The 20590-nt window shown below is 42.3% G+C and overlaps 1 protein-coding gene across 8 annotated transcripts in view; it reads left to right on the plus strand.

The window, feature by feature from the left end:
• KMT2A (lysine methyltransferase 2A) overlaps positions 1–17323 on the plus strand; it is a 90878-nt gene extending 73555 nt beyond the window's left edge. For all 8 annotated transcript variants that reach the window (XM_054241320.2, XM_054241322.2, XM_054241321.2 and 5 more), the window contains 8 exons: positions 574–638; positions 1536–1706; positions 3441–3515; positions 12640–12818; positions 13283–13386; positions 13955–14038; positions 14420–14549; positions 15310–17323. In XM_054241320.2, coding sequence (XP_054097295.2) covers positions 574–638; positions 1536–1706; positions 3441–3515; positions 12640–12818; positions 13283–13386; positions 13955–14038; positions 14420–14549; positions 15310–15585 — 1084 coding nt within the window. In that variant the 3' untranslated portion in view covers positions 15586–17323. The remainder of the gene's footprint in view (positions 1–573; positions 639–1535; positions 1707–3440; positions 3516–12639; positions 12819–13282; positions 13387–13954; positions 14039–14419; positions 14550–15309) is intronic.
• The last annotated feature ends 3267 nt before the right edge of the window (positions 17324–20590 follow it).

The raw sequence follows: 20590 nt of genomic DNA on the forward strand, positions 1-20590 counted from the left end.
ATCCACAGTCCGAGCTACTCAGGAGGCAAAGGTTGGAGGATTGCTTGAGCCTGGGAGTTGGAGGATGCAGCAAGCTGTGATTGCATCACTGTACTCCAGCCCGGACAACAAAGTGAGACCCTATCTCAAAAAAAGAATGTGAAAATTGATGGTGGTTTATAAGCTTATGGAGCTTATTTTTTGTTTTTAGTTAAACAAAAATAAGCTAACTTATTTAAGTAATTTTAGAATTGCTTCTAACAAGTGTCCATTCATTTTTTTCTAATACTAACAGTATGAGAAGAATTTCAAAGGCATAATTTATAACTTTAAAAGCAGAAACTTAATGTCAGTATTTAGTAAAGAATCTAATGAAAGAGTTTTATTTTGGAAGGGGTGAAAAAAATAAAAATTAAAAAAAAGAAAGAGTTTGATGTTGTGGTTGTATTTATTCAGCAAGTTCTACAGAAAGTCCCCTGTGGTTCATTTTCTAGCAGTTACTTTGTATACCAGAGCTGCATAGCAAATTATGAATGTTTTCCTTTGAAGTGAAGAACTAGCTGCTATTATATCTTACATTTGGTTTTTATTTAGGCAAGTGGCTGTTCTTCCGGAAGTTCAGGTGACCCAAAATCCAGCAAATGAACAAGAAAGTACAGGTATGTGGGCAGGTAACAGGTTAGAATCAGAGAATATCAATGCTAAAAGGACAATGAAAATCACCCACTTTCCTGGGCGCAGTGGCTTATGCCTGTAATCCTAGCACTTTGAGAGGCCAAGGTGGGTGGATCATCTGAGGTCAGGAGTTCAAGACCAGCCTGGCCATTATAGAGAAACCCCATCTTAAAAAAAAAAAAAAATCACCCACTTTACCTACTTGTCTACTACATTAAAAAAAAAAAAAATCCAAGCTCCAAAGAAGTTAAGTGATTTGGCCAAAGTTGGAGACTGAAACCTGGTACACCTGTCTCCTGGTGCAGTGTTCTTCCAGTATGTATCTGTGATCACCTGTCAGCTAAGGACTCAAGACAATACCCATACTCTTCTACTGTACTGGTTTTACGAGCACTGAGGTGTGAATAGCTAGTCATAACCTCACTTCACTTTTTAGTTGTCACTAAAGAAAACTCAGAACCATTTTTATTAGATAGTCAGATTTTGGTTGTAATACTGGATACATCTCCATAGCATTTTCCATCAGTTCTAATGAATTTGATTAGGAAACAAATGGTCACTTCAAGATTAGGGAGTTTTGGGTATAACTCAGAGGACAGTTGCTTATGGGAAAACTATCAGATTGCCATACCTGAAATTCTACCACAGAGACCGCATAACTTCATATAAAAAAAAAAATCTGGTTTTAGTCACTACTTTCTGTCAATGACCTAGGCAAGTTCTTTGAGCCTTGGGTTTGTTATCTATCAATGGGAATAATAAACCAACTGCGGAATGTTGTTAGGCTCAGAGATCATTTATGTAAAACACTCTACACCTAGTCAGTGCTCAGTAAGCATTTGTAACTGCAACCACTTTGGCCCCTATTTTCTCCCTCTTAGAACCTAAAACAGTGGAAGAAGAAGAAAGTAATTTCAGCTCTCCGCTGATGCTTTGGCTTCAGCAAGAACAAAAGCGGAAGGAAAGCATTGCTGAGAGAAAACCGAAGAAAGGACTTGTCTTTGAAATTTCCAGTGATGATGGCTTTCAGATCTGTGCAGAAAGTATTGAAGGTGAGTGGATTAAATCAGATTGACCATCAGCAGAAGCACTGTTTCAGCTAGAGCTTCATTATATGAGAGTATTAGCACCATTTAGGTGGATGTTTTATGCTAGGTGTTATGGGGGATACCTGGAGGCATTATACATTTTCCTTGTCCTTGAGACGTTTGTCTTGTTGGAGAAATAGCCATATTTTATGTGAAAAGTTAATGATACAGATTATGTTTTCAAGATTGCACACACCTAACAGAGCCCATGAGGACCGTGCTTCCCGCTCCAGCCTCGTCTTTTGCTATTCCCTCGTGCGCCTTCTGTGCCCTTCTCTCCCTTGTCTGCCTTCACACATGCTTTCTCCTCCCTTCCCTCAGTCAACTGGTGAGCTCCAGCCCACCCTTAAAGATCCAGCTCAGATGGTCTTCCCTGACCTTCTGAGGTAGCTAAGCCCTCTCACTCCCTCCTTTTGAATCTTACATGTTCCTCTCTCATAGCTTAAAAGTTGTTTTGTAAATGTTTGTTTACTTTTATCACTCACTCACTCAACAGCAAGCTCTCCATAAGGGCTAGAATTTTATTTTCTTATTCATCTTTGTATCCCAAGCATGTAGGTGTTCATCCACCTTTGAAGGACTAGTAAATGTTCTCTAGACTGTAAGTACTAGAAGAATTCAAAGGAGAGAAAGGTCACCATGGGTGAGTTAGGGTTATCAAAAACCCATAAGATTAATAGAAGATTCTGTTAAAGGAGAAAATGGAATTTGGGTTAGGTAAAGAGGAATGCAGCGCTCTCTAGGAAGAAGAAGGGAGGTCAACAAAGTTAGAAAGACAGGACTGCATTTGGTGGGTTTAGAGTAGTGTCAGGCAGTAGTGAAAGAGAAGATGGGGAAGGTGGATTGGGCACAGGTTTTATAGGGCCTTCAGTGCCAAACCATGAGGGCTTTGGAAACTTGGGGGAGTAAACGGAAGCAGAATTTCAGGTGCTAGCTCTATATAAGACAGGTTGAACTGGAGACACTAAAAGATGAGAGTTCTGCTAGGGTAGAGATGCCCAGTAATAAAGCCTACATTCAGTGGGAAAGGAAAGGAAAGAGGAATGGACACACTTGGTTCAATATGGAGAGGGGAGAGTCAAAGATGACTGTAAAGATTCAGGTCTGGGAACTAAAACAAAAGACAAAACATGGAGAGCAAAGCAGGTAAGTAAGGGGTACGGGGTTCCACAGAAGACAATGACAGGGAGTGGTGTTGAAATCCATGTGGAAATGCCTAGCAGACAGGAAGAGATCACAGAATCTTGGGTTAGAACTGGAAGGGACTGTGAGGATTTGCTAGTTCTACCCCTTAACTTTAAGGAACTGAGAGGTTATGATCTTCCCATAGTCCTGGTTAAATCGTTAACGCTAGTGCTGTTTTGATTAGGGGTACAGGGAACATAACAGCACCGAACATTCAGGTGTGAGACCAGAGGCATGTGAATGCCTTGGGGATTCAGAGGTCGTTTGGAAATGACTCTCCTTAGTACTTTGTCCTCCAACCGAAAGAAGCCCTCATGGGTAGTGCCCCTTTCCAGCTCCTTTCATATGTAATGAACTGATTGAAACTCTAAGAAAAATCACAAAACACTGTTCTAGTAGGGCAAGTTTTCACACTGCAGGGATTCTAAGCACAGTCCCTGTGCACATCGTTGTTATTAAGAAGGGTTTACACGCATATTTTCTGGCTTACAGTTCTCTTTATTTTTCTTTCAGATGCTTGGAAGTCACTGACAGATAAAGTCCAGGAAGCTCGATCAAATGCCCGCCTAAAGCAGCTCTCATTTGCAGGTAATAGCTGGAGGTATTATTCCACTCCTGTCTCAGGATATTCTGGTAAATTGTTTGCCTAATGCAGAGTTGATTCTTTGAAAAAAAATCCATTTTAAAATAATTTTTCACAGCTTTATTGAGATTTGATTCATATCTAGCTCTCCTATCTAAAGCATACAGTTCAGTGGTTTTTCATGTATTCAGCGTTGTGCAACCACCACTACTGTATAATTTCAGAATATTCTCATCATCCTTAAAAGAAACTCTACACTCAGTAGCAGTCATTCCTCAGCCCCCTGGCAACCACAGATCTACTTTCTGTCTCTATAGATTTGATTATTCTGGACATTTTATATAAATGAAATCATATAATGCATGGCCTTTTGTGACTGTCTTCTCTCACTCAACACAGTACTTTCCAGGTTCTTCCCTTCTGTTGTGTCTTCCCTTCTGCACCAGTACTTCATTCCTTTTTATTGCCAAATACTCCATTGTGTAGTATACCATGTGTTGCTTATCCATTCATTAGTTGTGGACATTTGGCTTTTTTCTACTTTCTGCTACAAATAACATTGCCACAAATATTCATGTTGAAGTTATTGTGTAGACATGGTTTTATTTTTCTTCAGTATATACCTCAGAGTGGAACTGCTGGGTCATATGGTAACTCTGTTTAACTTTGTGAAGTACTGACAGGTTGTTTTTTTTTTCTTCCAAAGTGGCCATCCCATTTGACATCACCAACTGCAATGCATGAGTGTTCTAATTTCTCTACCTTTGCCAACATTTTTCTGTTTGTTTGTTTTTTTTATTTTAGATATTGTAGTGTGAAATGTTATATTTTCTTAAAATTGAAATCATTTAGCATTCGTATTAGACTTCACATTAAATTTAGGCAGCATAAACACTTATTAATATTCTTGTTTTGGGCAAACACTAAAGATTTTAACCAGCTGGATGCTGTGGCTCAGACAACATAGAGAGACTGTATCTCTACAAAAAATAAAAAAACATTTGCTGGCACAGCGGCATGCACCTGTATTCCCAGCTACTCTGGAGGCTGAGGCAGGAGAATCACTTGAATGCAGGAGTATGAGTCTGTATTAAGCTATGATCCTGGCACTGTACTCTAGCCTGGGTAACAGATAAATACCCCATCTCAAAAAAAAAAAAGTTTAATTAAGTTAAGGTAGAAATCTTCCACTGATTTTGTTTTATCCGTATCTACCTCTCCTATCTCCTTCAGATTGTTCCTGAAAAGGTGGGTGAATGGATACTTACAGGAATTTAACTTTTTTTTTTTTTAGAAATTTAATTTTAATCTATGATGTTCTTCTTTTAAGAGGGAAGGTAGGGGAAATATTTGAAGTGCACATTACAAAATGCCAATATTTGTTCATTTTATGTGACAGGTACATGTGTGGCTATTAAAATACTCTGTGTATTTTTTATATTCAAAAATTTTCAGAACTTTTTAATTAAAAAAAAAGAACAATAGACTCAACAGGTAGTTTCTCTCCCACAAAATACAAATGGCCAATAGCATGAAAGGATACTCAATCTCAGCTGGGCACAGTGACTCACACCTGTAACCCCAGCATTTTGGAAGGATCATTTGAGTCTAGGAGTTTGAGACCATACTGGGCAATAGAGTGGGACCTCATCTCTACAAAAAAATTGTTTTAAATTAGGCAGGCATGATGGCATATGCCTGTGGTTTCAGCTACTTGGGAGGCTAATGTGGGAGGATAGCACTGAGCCTGGTTGGTCAGGCCTACAGTAAGCCAAGATTATGCTATTGCACTCTAGCCTGAGTGACAGAACAAGACCCTGTCTCAAAAAAAAAAAAAAGATAATCTTGTTCATAATTTTTTTTTTTTAAGGAGACAGGGTTTCTCCATGTTGGTCAGGCTGGTCTCAAACTCCTAACGTCAGGTGATCTGCTTGCCTCAGCCTCCCAAAGTGCTGGGATTAGAGGTGTGAGCCACCACGCCCAGCCATTCATAATTTTTAATATGCATATTAAAGCATGATCATTTCCACCTTGATTAACAAATATTTAGAATTTAGAGATAATATAGATAAAGATGGAGGAGGTGGGCCCTCTTTCACATTAATGGTGGGTATATAAATTATTAATATAACCACTTGAGAGAACAACTAAGCAATAGCTATCAAAATTTCACATTACTTGCCCTTCCAACCAAGTTTGTTGCCCTTCCATCGAACAAAGGACGCTTTTTTTTTTTTTTTTGAGACGGAGTTTCCCTCTTGCTACCCAGGCTGGAGTGCAATGGCGCGATCTCGGCTCACCGCAATCTCCGCCTCCTGGGTTCAGGCAATTCTCCTGCCTCAGCCTCCCAAGCAGCTGGGATTACAGGCACACACCACCGTGCCCAGCTAATTTTTTGTAATTTTAGTAGAGACGGGGTTTCACCATGTTGACCAAGATGGTCTTGATCTGTTGACCTCGTGATCCACCCGCCTCGGCCTCCCAAAGTGCTGGGATTACAGGCTTGAGCCACCACGCCCAGCCAAAGGAAGCTTTTAAGAAATTATCCCAGTCACGGCACCAAAAAAAAAAAAAAAAAAAAAAAGAAATTATCCTATAGCTAGTCTCAACAAGTCAAAAAAAAATGTATCAAGATATAGGTTACAATATGTAGTAGCAAAAAACTGGAAGCAACACAAGTACTTCCCAACAGGGGAATTTAGAAAGAAGTTCAAAGTAAACTAATTGAAAAGTCAAGTTATAACAATACACACATGATCCCGAGTCCTTTTAAATATGCTTGAATTATATATGTGTGGTTGCCTTGAGGAATGGGACCTGGGGAGGACTAGTTTACTTTCTGTAGTTTCACTTTATTGCCATGAGTATGTATTATATTTGTAATTTTTTAAAAAACTAGTTAATTCAGATGCATTCAATTTTTAAACGAACACATGGCAAATAAGTTTTTGTTTGTTTGTTTTTGTTTTTTAAGTTGGGATTCTGCTAGGTTTTTAGCCTCTTCTCCTCTTAACTCTTACTTTCCCCATCCTCTAGGCTGGTTCAGCCGTCTCATGGCCTCACCTTATAAACCAGCCCTATAGCTCAGAACAACTCCAGGCAGCTTGACCACTTTCCTTCTCCTCATCATTCTCATCCTCTTAATTCTACCCCAAAAATATGAGTCACATCCCTTCTTTTTCTCTCTCATAGCCCTTGTTGTTCTCTCACCTGCAATATTTAAAAAGCCTTAAAACTGAGTCTCCTGTCTTGCCTCTTTATAGTGTACCCTCAGAGTCACCAGAGGTCTCTGAAAATCTTACTGTTGCCTACTAGTTGCAGAGTACAATCTTCAACCCTTACGTATTTATTATTAGTAAATATTTACTAACCACTCATAAAATGCCTGATACCATGTTAAACACATTGTACAGTCACTGAATAGCAGACCCAGCCCTGCTTGTTGAGGTTTCCGGTCTATGGATCCTTACATGACAAAGTCCTCTTCAGCCAGATTCATCTGTTCAGTCTCAGCTTTCCCCACTTTCCTCACCGCTCAAGATTCTTTCTTCTGTAGCCGCACTACACCATTTACTCTTCCAGATACATCCATGTGCCTCTTTTTTTTTTTTTCCCAGATGAAGTCATACTCTGTCTCCCAAGCTGGAGTGCAGCAGCCAGTCTTGGCTCACTGTAACCTCCGCCTCCTGGGTTCAAGTGATTCTTCTGCCTCAGCCTCCCAAGTAGCTGGGATTATAGGCATGTGCTACCACGCCCGGCTAATTTTTGTGTTTTTAGTAGAGACAGGGTTTCACCATGTTGGCCAGGCTGCTCTCAAACTCCTGACCTTGTGATCCGCCGCCCCACCTCGGCCTCCCAAAGTGCTGGGCTCACAGGCGTGCGCCACTGAACCCGGCCCATCCATGTGTCTTAAAGTGTAGTCTGTAGGTGTGAATCAGAATCTCTGGGCTCAGAGTTGAGAAAGGTGACTTTTTAACATGTGCACCCCCCCCCCAAGCAATTCTTACTGCTTATCCTCCATGAGCTTTCATATTAGCATAACATGGTTCATGTAGCTCCCTCTACCAGGACCTACTTCCTCCATCTACTGTCTCTTCTCCAAATTCCCTTGTTTACACAACAAACTCCTATTAATCTTTTAAGACTTTGCTCAAAGTCACCTGTCTTTTTTTTCTTTAACCTTTTTTGATCATTCTTCCTGTGCCTATGAAAATCCCAACTCTTGGCCAGGCGTGGAGGCTCATGCCTATAATCCCAGCACTTCGGGAGGCCGAGGCAGGTGGATCACGAGCTCAAGAGATTGAGACCGTCCTGGTCAACGTGGTGAAACCCCATCTCTACTAAAAATATAAAAATTAGCTGGGCGTGATGGCGTGAGCCTGTAGTCCCAGCTACTTGGGAGGCTGAGGCAAGAGAATGCTTGAACCCAGGAGGCGGAGGTTGCAGTGAGCTGAGATTGCGCCATTGCACTCCAGCCTGGGTGACAAGAGCAAAACTCTGTCTCAAAAAAAAAAAAAAAAAAATCCCAACTCTTAACTGATTTAAAGAGTGAGATAATTTATCATCTTATATAAAAGAAAGTCCAGAGGTAGGACAGACATCAGGATTGATTGGTACAGGAGCTTGCAGTGTCATCCAGTACCAGATTCTTTTCTTCTTTCCACTTTACGATCTATAGTAAAACTTCATCTTCAAGCTGATAACAAATGGCTGCAGCAGTTCCCACGATAACATTCAGTCATCGCAGCGTTCAGAGGAACAGGAGGGAGTTTTTCTTAGGAAAAAACGGACATCTCACAGACCAGAATTTGGTACCATGTCTGTTTCTTTTTTTGTTGTTGTTGTTTTGAGACAGAGTCTCAGTCTGTTTGCACAGGCTAGAGTGCAGTGGTGCAATCTTGGCTCACTGCAACCTCCACCTCCTGGTTTCAAGCGATTCTCCTGCCTGAGCCTCCCGAGTAGCTGGGATTATAGGTACACGGCACCATGACTGGCTAATTTTTGTATTTTAGTAGAGACGGCATTCCACCATGTTGGCCAGTAAGACCTCTGGTGACTCTGAGGGTACACTATAAAAAGGCAAGATAGGAGACTTAGTTATAAGGTAATCCACCCACCTTAGGTAATCTACTCACTTTAGCCTCCCAAAGTGCTGAGATTACAGGCATGAGCCACCACGCCTAGCCCCATGTCCGCTTCTTTTTTTTTTTTTTTTTTTTTTGAGACAGAGTTTCGCTGTTGTTACCCAGGCTAGAGTGCAATGGCACGATCTCGGCTCACCGCAACCTCTGCCTCCTGGGTTCAAGCAATTCTCCTGCCTCAGCCTCCCGAGTAGCTGGGACTACAGGTGTGCACCACCATGCCCAGCTAATTTTTGTATTTTTAATAGAGACAGGGTTTCACCATGTTGACCAGGATGGTCTTGATCTCTTGACCTCGTGATCCGCCTGCCTCAGCCTCCCAAAGTGCTGGGATTATAGGTGTGAGCTCCTAGGCTCAAGCGACCCTCCTGCCTGGCCTCCCATGTCTATTCTAAGCCAGTCACTGGCAAAGGGCCTGGGATTCTCAGGATTATTTTAGACTAGTCATCTGGGGTGGAAGGGATGCTGGAAGTTAAGCACAGTGACCCTTATGTTTCCCAGTCCAAAACCTGTCCATTATTCTCCATGTCCAGTGCTGCCACCTTGTCCTTACCCTCATGACCTTATATTCTAGTGGTGTATATGTATGTGTATATAAGGACCATGAAGAAGATAACATGGGGAAATGAAATAGAGTGACACAAAGTTGGGTAATTGGTGGCAGGAAATCTGGAATCTCTTGATGAGGTGACATTTGAGCTTAGACCTGAGTGATCATGAGAAGCCAATCATGCAAATATGTAAAGCAAATTCATTCAGACAAGCTAGGAGGCCAAGGCAGGAGGGTCGCTTGAGCCTAGGAGTGTGAGGTTGTAGTGTGCCAAGATCATACCTGTGAATAGCCACTGCACCAGCTGGACAACAGAGTGAAACCCCATCTCTTAAAAATAAATTAGGGGCCAGGCACGGTGGCTCAAGCCTGTAATCCCAGCACTTTGGGAGGCCGAGGCAGGCGGATCATGAGGTCAAGAGATCGAGACCATCCTGGTCAACATGGTGAAACCCCGTCTCTACTAAAGATACAAAAAATTAGCTGGGCATGGTGGCGCGTGCCTGTAATCCCAGCTACTCAGGAGGCTGAGGCAGGAGAATTGCCTGAACCCAGGAGATAGAGGTTGCGGTGAGCCGAGATCACGCCATTGCACTCCAGCCTGGGTAACGAGAGTGAAACTCCGTCTCAAAAAATTATTATTTTTTTCTAAAGTCCTGACACAGAGAAAATGGCAGATGAAAAAGTCCTGAAATGGGAATATCTTTGATATGTTTATTGTCTGTCTCTTCCATGAAGTAAAAGCTCTATGAATAGAGGTACCTGGCCTATCTTGCTCACCTCTGTGTTCCCCAGGTCCTGTCTGGCACAGTGGAAAGATGGAATGAGTCCCTGGCATATTTTAGGTGTGCAGTAAATATTTATTGAATGAATAAATGAGTCTCCCACAAGCAGAATAGATTGTTCCTGCTTAAGAATTCTCATTGGCCAGACGCGGTGGCTGACACCTGTAATCCCAGCACTTTGGGAGGCCAAGGTGGGCGGATCACCTGAGGTCAGGAGTTCAAGACCAGCCTGTCCAACATGATGAAACCCCATCTCTACTAAAAATAAAAAAACTAGTTGAGCATGGTGGCAAGCACCTGTAATCGCAGCTACTTGGGGGGGCTGAGGCAAGAGAATCACTTGAACCCAGGAGGCGGAGGTTGCAGTGAGCTAAGATTGCCCCATTGCACTCCAGCCCAGGCAACAAGAGTGAAACTCCATCTCAAAAAAAAAGAGTTCCCATAGTACTTTATACTATACCAGAATTTGGACACTTGGACGTTGTATGGTTTGTGTACATCTCTGCCTTCCTCTGCTGCGAGCTGCTTAAAAACAGATAGGGGTCCACACATAATACATCTCAGTTTTCTCATTATCAACACAATAGTAATCTCATTGTTAGTCCTCTGGTGAATATAGAATTGAACATTCAGCCTACATATTAAAAGGAACTTTCTGTGAAAATATACTTGTCTATGTAGTATGTTTTTCAAAGTCTTTTTTTTACCTAAAAATTCACAGCAATCTAGAACTCCCAGGAAAAAATTCTTAAGGAAAATTAGTGGTCTGTAGAAAAAAGAGTTTGCCATTGCATGATATGGCGTAAGCTCTTATGTTGTAGACTTGTGTTATATACTTAAGGCAAATTCTTATGGGACCAACAGTTGCGATCATAAGAATGTCACTTACCTGGGGCCAGTGCAATGGCTCACTCCTGTAATCCAAGCAAATTGGGAGGCCAAGGCAGGAGGATCACTTGAGGCCAGGAATTTGAGACCAGCCCGAGCAACACAGTGAGCCCCTGTCTCCACAAGAAATTTAAAAATTAGCCAAACACAGTGGCATATGCTTGTAGCCCCAGCTACCCAAGAGGCTGAGGTGGGAGCAGCTTGAGCCCAGAAGTTCAAGGTTACAGTAAGCTATGATCATGCCACTGCACTCCAGCCTGGGTAACAAAATGAAACCTGTCTCTTAGAAAAAGAATATTGCTTATCTAGAGACGTTCTTTTGTTTGTTTGTTTTTGAGATGGGGTCTCACTCTGTTGCCCAGGCTGGAGTGCAGTGGCATGATCAGCTGCTTTTTCATCTGCTGTTTCCTCAGCATCAGGACATTACGCCAAGGTTACATCTCTAAATATGCTTCATAACACAAACTGTATGTCTGCTGGAATTGCATATGTGCAGTTGCAATCCTAATACAATTACACTTATGAAATGGATACTTGATCCACAACAGATACCATTATTGTTTCCATATCTCCATATCTATTAATAATACCAAAAGCAATGTTTGTAAATGAAATCATATTGTTTACTTAATAAAAATATAAAGAACATTAGCTATTTGCTAGTGCCAAAAAGAAGTGTGGCAGTTGTAACTGTGCCCTGTCCCTTTAATGGAAAAAGCCAAGTCATTTTAAAATGAAATCCTTTCACCATCGATGCCAGACTTATATAACTGTTGTTTTTATAAAATAAAAAGAAATTTTAAAATGCTCATTAACAGCATGGGACAGTGAGTAGAAGAAAGCAGCTACTCAGTACACTACTCCATACATTCATCGTAACAGCACAAGAGAGTTCTGTCTTAGGGGTGTATTAGCATTGCTTTTAAACTTGAGTGAGACTGGCTGGGTGCTGTGGCTCACGCTGGTAATCCCAACACTTTGGGAAGCCAAGACAGGTGTATCAGCTGAGGTCAGGAGTTTAAGACCAACCTGGCCAATATGGTGAAACCATGTCTCTACTAAAAATACAAAAAAAGCATCTGGGCATGGTGGTGCACTCCTCTAGTCCCAGCTACTTGGGAGGCTGAGGCGGGAGAATTGCTTGAATCCAGGAGATGGAGGTTGTAGTGAGCTGAGATCAGACCACTGCACTCTAGCTGGGATGACAGAGCGAGACTCGGTCTCAATAAATAAATAAATATCTTTAGTGAGGTATTGGAGGAATATGAGCTTATAGAACATAGGTAATCCATTCCTATAAACTAAAATGGGATTTTATTTGTAGTTATGCCGTCCACAGTTCACATCTTGCCAAATTACGTGGCCTCGGGAGTGTTATGTCAGGTTTCTAAGCCTGTTTGCTCACCTGAAAATGAAACTAGTAATTCCTGCCTCATGTGGTCATTATGAGCATGACATAAAATAACACATGTATATAGCATTAGCATATAGCATTTCTGTGTAATCCAGCACATACAAAATAGTCCTTAGTTTGGTGGCGTGCCTTTTTCACTTAGCCGTCTATCACAAACATTTTTCATTTTGGTAGATCTGTATCAGCATCATTTTAATGGCTATCTGATGCTAATTTCAAGCTGATATGTACTATAGTTCACCCTTGAGCAGCCTCTGGCACAGTTACTCTCTAGCATAGGCATTTCTGTAGGACTGTGCTGTTTCCAGTGGACTATGCTCCTCACTGCCTGGGTGCCTCTGATCCTTTTAGGTGTTAACGGTTTGAGGATGCTGGGGATTCTCCATGATGCAGTTGTGTTCCTGATTGAGCAGCTGTCTGGTGCCAAGCACTGTCGAAATTACAAATTCCGTTTCCACAAGCCAGAGGAGGCCAATGAACCCCCGTTGAACCCTCATGGCTCAGCCAGGGCTGAAGTCCACCTCAGGCAAGTTCCCTTCTTTTCTGTTAGCAGATTTGGGTCTCAATTTTATTATCTCCTGACACCGTTATGTTCCCACATACTCCGAGATTTCTAGTGTTGTTAATGCCTTTGTCCTTTATTGCTTTTTTTTGAGACGGAGTTTCGCTCTTGTTACCCAGACTGGAGTGCAATGGCACAATCTCGGCTCACCACAACCTCTACCTCCTGGGTTCAGGCAATTCTCCTGCCTCAGCCTCCTGAGTAGCTGGGATTACAGGCGCGTACCACCATGCCCAGCTAATTTTTGTATTTTTAGTAGAGACGGGGTTTCACCTTGTTGACCAGGATGGTCTCCATCTCTTGACCTCGTGATCCACCTGCCTCGGCCTCCCAAAGTGCTGGGATTACAGGTGTGAGCCACCACGCCCGGCCCCTTTACTGCTTTATTAAAGCGTTTCTCTAAATACATTTTAATATTTTGGCTCCAGGAAGTCAGCATTTGACATGTTTAACTTCCTGGCTTCTAAACATCGTCAGCCTCCTGAATACAACCCCAATGATGAAGAAGAGGAGGAGGTACAGCTGAAGTCAGCTCGGTAAGTCTTGAGTGGAGAGCAGTCATTAGAAACTGCTTTCCCTCCCCTCCAGCTAGTTAGGGCACTATGCAGGAATTTGTTTGCATCAGTATTTCCCAGATAAGATTTAAGAAGACTGGGCTGGGCGTGGTGGCTCACCAAGCGCTTTGGAGGCCAAGGTGGGCGGATCACCTGAGGTTGGGAGTTCAAGACCAGGGTGACCAACATGGTGGAACCCCGTCTTTAAAAAATAAATAAACAAATAAAATAAAGATTTAAGAAGACTGAAATCCATTTGTGTTGAAGTAGCAGTACGTGCCTGGTAAGGAATGAGGAATATAAGGTACAGAAGAGAAATTCAAAGAACCGTAAGAGGCCTGTTTTCTTTAATGATAGTATATTCTGTCAGCCTTGGTTGTCATCATGGTCAGAAAGTACTATATATACTGAAAATCGGCCTCATTTTATAAGGCACTTACTCAGTTTGACATTGAACAGAGTGTACTATTTTTCTCTAGGAACCTTTGATTCAAGACTCAAAACATTATTTCCTGAAGAAAATTTGTTAATAATATGTCTTGTCTCTTAGGAGGGCAACTAGCATGGATCTGCCAATGCCCATGCGTTTCCGGCACTTAAAAAAGACTTCTAAGGAGGCAGTTGGTGTCTACAGGTAAGGCTAAAATTATAGAAAATGAATGAAGTTTTCCAGAATCAAAGTGGACCAAATGCTGGACTGACTTTCCTCAGTAAGTGAGGATTTTATGGATACTAATTATTGACCCTCATATCCTGGGATCCTGCAACTCCTTGTGTTGAACAAGGACTTTAACACAGTAAGCATTAAAACATTGCTTCTTCCATTGGGCTACAGAATGGAGATACGTTTCATCTTAGCCATTTGTTAGAACAATATACACAAATCAAGTGGGTCCAAATTTTTATTTTCTCAGGTCCCTCCTGGGAGACTAAGACCAGGAGAACTTATTCATGTATTCGTGCAATTAACCTTACTTGCAAAATTTGTGTCTGACCTCTTTTCCATCTGTCCTAGGTCTCCCATCCATGGCCGGGGTCTTTTCTGTAAGAGAAACATTGATGCAGGTGAGATGGTGATTGAGTATGCTGGCAACGTCATCCGTTCCATCCAGACTGATAAGCGGGAAAAGTATTATGACAGCAAGGTAAGTCTCCCACTTGCATTCATCCAGTTCTTTTGTTTTGCTGTAGAAAGGGACCAGTGTGATCGCTGGATCCCAAAAGAAATAATCTATGTTATCAATTCAAAGACCTTAAAAAAAGAAAAAAACAGGCCGGGCACAGTGGCTCATGCCTGTAATCCCAGCACTTTGGGAGGCCAAGGCAGGCAGATCAACTGAGGTCAGGAGTTCGAGACCAGCCTGACTAACATCGTGAAACCCCGTCTGTACTAGAAATACAAAAATTAGCCACACCTGGCTAATTTTTGTATTTCTAGTAATCCCAGCTACTCGGGAGGCTAAGGCAGGAGGTTGCAGTGAACCGAAATCATACCACCACACTCCAGCCTGGGCAACAGAGCAAGACTCTGTTTCAAAAAAAAAAAAAAAAAATCTGAAATTTGTGAGGGGCCCAGTAAAAGTAGAGAATCCACTCTGAGGATTAGTACAGAAAGTTACTCTTTGAAGGCTTGTCTGAGCGGCTCCTAGTATCAGAAGCACATAGCCATACAAGTTTTAGGTTTCTCTTTCCTACAAAGACAGTAGAAACCTCTAGGCTAGTGGCCTGTAATCTAGGAACTCCTCATGGAAGCATCTTGAAAGATAGGAACTGGGAAATAATCTGGGAATTTTACTAGAGGAAACTTTATCAGCGGCTATAGGTAACATCAGGAGAAAACAGGGAAATGTTCTTAAACCTGAGTTTGTAAGAAATGACAAGTTCTCCTTTCTCCTGCACATACAGGGCATTGGTTGCTATATGTTCCGAATTGATGACTCAGAGGTAGTGGATGCCACCATGCATGGAAATGCTGCACGCTTCATCAATCACTCATGTGAGCCTAACTGCTACTCTCGGGTCATCAATATTGATGGGCAGAAGCACATTGTCATCTTTGCCATGCGTAAGATCTACCGAGGAGAGGAACTCACTTATGACTATAAGTTCCCCATTGAGGATGCCAGCAACAAGCTGCCCTGCAACTGTGGCGCCAAGAAATGCCGGAAGTTCCTAAACTAAAGCTGCTCTTCTCCCCCAGTGTTGGAGTGCAAAGACACAAGGCCATCCAAAGCAATGCTGAAGGCCTTTTCCAGCAGCTGGGAGCTCCCGGATTGAGTGGGCACAGCTGAGGGGCCTCCGTGATGGCTGAGCTCTCTTATGTCCTATACTCACATCAGACATGTGATCATAGTCCCGGAGACAGAGTTGAGGTCTCGAAGAAAAGATCCATGATCGGCTTTCTCCTGGGGCCCCTCCGATTGTTTACCGTTAAAAAGTGGGAGTGGGGTCCCTAGCAGACTTGCTTGGAAGGAGCCTATTATGGAGGGTTGGTTATGTTGGGAGATTGGGCCTGAATATCTCCACAGAAATAAGTTGCCATCCTCAACTTGGCCCTTTCCCAAGCACTATAAGTGAGGGGTCAGGCAAGGCTCCAGATGGAGGGTTGGCTGGATTCCTGACAGTTTGCCAGTCAGGCCCCGCCTATGGCATGGAACAAACAGAGGTCTGGTGATTTTCCCTACTATCCTCCCACTCAAGGGTTCACTTCTGGTTGGGAGACAGGATCCCTAGCACCTCTGGTGTCAAAAGGCTGTCATGGGGTTGTGCCAATTAATTACCAAACATTGAACCTGCGGGCTTTGAGTGGGAGTGTTGTCCCCAGGAGCCTTATCTCAGCCAATTACCTTTCTTGACAGTAGGAGCGGCTTCCCTCTCCCATTCCCTCTCTTCACTCCCTTTTCTTCCTGTCCCCTGTCTTCATCCCACTGCTTTCCCATGCTTCTTTCCGGGTTGTAGGGTAGACTGACTCCCTGCTCAAGGACACTCCCTGTTGGGCCTAGGATGTGCCTGCAAAGAGTTCCCTGAGCCTGTAAGCACTCCAAGTGGGGAAGTGGACAGGAGCCATTGGCCATAACCAGACAGAATTTGGAAACGTTTTCATAAAGCTCCACAGAGAGTTTTAAAGAAACATGTAGCATGATTTTTTAGGAGAGGAAAAGATTATTTAAATAGGATTTAAACCATGCAACAACCAGAGCATCACAGCCAGGATGACCCCTGGGTCCCATTCCTAAGACATGGTTACTTTATTTTCCCCTTGTTAAAACATAGGAAGACTTAATTTTTAAACGGTCAGTGTCCAGTTGAAGGCAGAACACTAATCAGATTTCAAGGCCCACAACTTGGGGACTAGACCACCTTGTGTTGAGGGAACTCTGCCACCTGCGCACAACCCACAGCTAAAGTGAATTCAATGACACTACTGCCCTGATTACTCCTTAGGATGTGGTCAAAACAGCATCAAATGTTTCTTCTCTTCCTTTCCCCAAGACAGCGTCCTCAACCTGTTAAATTAAGTCATTGGATTTTACTCTGTTCTGTTTACAGTTTACTATTTAAGGTTTTATAAATGTAAATATATTTTGTATATTTTTCTATGAGAAGCACTTCATAGGGAGAAGCACTTATGACAAGGCTATTTTTTAAACTGCGGTATTATCCTAATTTAAAAGAAGATCGGTTTTTAATAATTTTTTATTTTCATAGGATGAAGTTAGAGAAAATATTCAGCTGTACACACAAAGTCTGGTTTTTCCTGCCCAACTTCCCCCTGGAAGGTGTACTTTTTGTTGTTCAATGTGTAGCTTGTTTGTGCCCTGTTGATAAATGTTTCTTGGGTTTGCTCTTTGACAATAAATGGAGAAGGAAGGTCACCCAACTCCATTGGGCCACTCCCCTCCTTCCCCTATTGAAGCTCCTCAAAAGGCTACAGTAATATCTTGATACAACAGTTTCTTTTCTTCTTTCCCATGCCATCTCTCTCCTTTCCGACACAGCTTCCAGAGTGGTGAGAGACGGCAATCTTTTACATTTCCCTCATCTTTCTTACTTCAGAGTTAGCAAACAAGTTGAATGGCAACTTGACATTTTTCATCACCATCTGCCTCATAGGCCACTTTTTCCTTTCCCTCTGCCCACCAAATCCTCATATATCTGCAAAGAACCCATTGATCACCTTTGCCCTCTTTTGGGGCAGCCCGTTGAAACTGAAGCACAGTCTGACCACTCATGATAAAGCAGATTCTTCTCTGCCTCTGCCACAAGGTTTCAGAGCAGTGTAGTCCAAGTAGAGGGTGGGGCACCCTTTTCTCGCCGCAAGAAGCTCATTCCTATGGAAGTCTAGCAAAGCAATACGACTCAGCCCACCACTCTCTGCCCCAGGACTCATGGCTCTGCTGTGCCTTCCATCCTGGGCTCCCTTCTCTCCTGTGACCTTAAGAACTTTGTCTGGTGGCTTTGCTGGAACATTGTCACTGTTTTCACTGTCATGCAGGGAGCCCAGCACTGTGGCCAGGATGGCAGAGACTTCCTTGTCATCATGGAGAAGTGCCAGCAGGGGACTGGGGAAAGGCACTCTACCCAGACCTCACCTCCCTTCCTCCTTTCACCCATGAACAAGATGCAGTGGCCTTCGGGGTTCCACTAGTGTCTGCTTTCCTTTATTATTGCACTGTGTGAGGTTTTTTTGTAAATCCTTGTATTCCTATTTTTTTTAAAGAAAAAAAAACTTAAGCTGCATTTGTTACTGAAATGATTAATGCACTGATGGGTCCTGAATTCACCTTGAGAAAGACCCAAAGGCCAGTCAGGGGGTGGGGGGAACTCAGCTAAATAGACCTAGTTACTGCCCTGCTAGGCCATGCTGTACTGTGAGCCCCCTCCTCACTCTCTTTCTACCGACCCCAAACCCTGAGGACAGGGGAGGAACCCACAGCTTCCTTCTCCTGCCAGCTGCAGATGGTTCGCCTTGCCTTTCCACCCCCTAATTGTCAACCACAGAAATGAGAAATTCCTTCTAGCTCAGCCTTGAGTCCATTGCCAAATTTTCAGCACACCTGCCAGCAACTTGGGGGATAATCAAAGGTTTCCCTACAAGAGGGAAAGAAGGCAAAAACGGCATAGCATCTCCAAAACACATCTGAGTTTATTTCAAAAGTGACCAAGGGAATCTCCACACAAAAGTGCAGATTGAGGAATTGTGGTGGGTCATTCCCAAGAATCCCCCAAGAGGCATCCCAGATCCCTAAGGAGTAACAGCTACAAACCTGGTCAGTTCTCAGAGCCAGCTCACTTACAGCTTTGCTGCTAGAACCTGTTATGGCTGCATTTCCTGGTGGCCAGTGACAACTGTGTAACCAGAATAGCTGCATGGCGCTGACCCTTTGGCCGGAACTTGGTCTCTTGGCTCCCTCCTTGGCCACCCACCACCTTACGCACAGCCCCTCTGTTTTTAGACCAATAACAGGAATTAAGGGGGAAGCCCTGGCAGCTATACGTTTTCAACCAGACTCCTTTGCCGGGACCCAGCCCGCCACCCTGCTCGCCTCCGTCAAACCCCCGGCCAATGCAGTGAGCACCATGTAGCTCCCTTGATTAAAAAAAAAAAAAAAAAAGAAAAAAGAAAAGAAAAAGAAAAAAAAATACAACACACATACACAAAGAAAAAAACAAAAAAAAAATCTTAATGAATGTATCTTTCTAAAGGACTGACGTTCAATCAAATATCTGAAAATACTAAAGGTCAAAACCTTGTCATATGTTAACTTTAAAGTTTTGTTTGGGTTTTTTTTTTTTTTAATTAGAAATCAAGTTTTTGTTTTTAAGGAAAAGCGGGTCATTGCAAAGGGCTGGGTGTAATTTTATGTTTCATTTCCTTCATTTTAAAGCAATACAAGGTTATTGAGCAGATGGTTTTGTGCCGAATCATGAATACCAGTCAAGTCACACTCTGAAAACTTGCAACTTTTTGTTTGTTTTGGTTTTCAAATATAAATATGATATATATAGGAACTAATATAGTAATGCACCATGTAACAAAGCCTAGTTCAGTCCATGGCTTTTAATTCTCTTAACACTATAGATAAGGATTGTGTTACAGTTGCTAGTAGCGGCAGGAAGATGTCAGGCTCACTTTTCTCTGATTCTGAAATGGGGGGAACCTCTAATCATAAAGGAATGGTACAATAGTCCATTCCTCGGATCAGAGAGAAACACAGAAATGGTGTCACCTGGATTTTTTTCTGCCCATGAATGTTGCCAGTCAGTACCTGTCCTCCTTGTTTCTCTATTTTTGGTTATGAATGTTGGGGTTACCACCTGCATTTAGGGGAAAATTGTGTTCTGTGCTTTCCTGGTATCTTGTTCCGAGGTACTCTAGTTCTGTCTTTCAACCAAGATAATAGAATTGTGGTGTTTCTTTTATTGAACTTTTAACAGTCTCTTTAGTAAAAACAGGTAGTTGAATAATTGTTTCAAGAGCTCAACAGATGACAAGCTTCTTTTCTAGAAATAAGACATTTTTTGACAACTTTATCATGTATAACAGATCTGTTTTTTTTTTTCCTTGTGTTCTTCCAAGCTTCTGGTTAGAGAAAAAGAGAAAAAAAAAAAAAAGGAAAATGTGTCTAAAGTCCATCAGTGTTAACTCCCTGTGACAGGGATGAAGGAAAATACTTTAATAGTTCAAAAAATAATAATGCTGAAAGCTCTCTACGAAAGACTGAATGTAAAAGTAAAAAGTGTACATAGTTGTAAAAAAAAGGAGTTTTTAAACATGTTTATTTTCTATGCACTTTTTTTTATTTAAGTGATAGTTTAATTAATAAACATGTCAAGTTTATTGCTGCACATGGTTGAGCTTCCTTTTGGCTTTGGTTGGAGGGGGTGGAGAAAAGGGGAGGGGCGTGTCCTGTGACCTGGTCACAAAGTACCTTCCACAGTCCTTTGCTTTAAGGTGGCATCACTAAATCATTCCTTGCAGCCCACCTTCAGGTCTGCTCCACACTGGCTCTCGACTATATTTTCTTCCTTTATTCATCAATGATGTATGTTCAGGACCTAATTAGTTCTGGATATGAGGAAAAGTCAAGAGGACAAAGGAATAGTACCTTTACCGTCTACATATCTCCCCTGTTTTATCCAAGGAGATCAGGTAGTGACTTACCTATTTTCTCCTAAACTGTGA

Source organism: Callithrix jacchus, chromosome 10 (genome assembly GCF_049354715.1).
Source record: "Callithrix jacchus isolate 240 chromosome 10, calJac240_pri, whole genome shotgun sequence".
Lineage (NCBI taxonomy): Eukaryota > Metazoa > Chordata > Mammalia > Primates > Cebidae > Callithrix > Callithrix jacchus.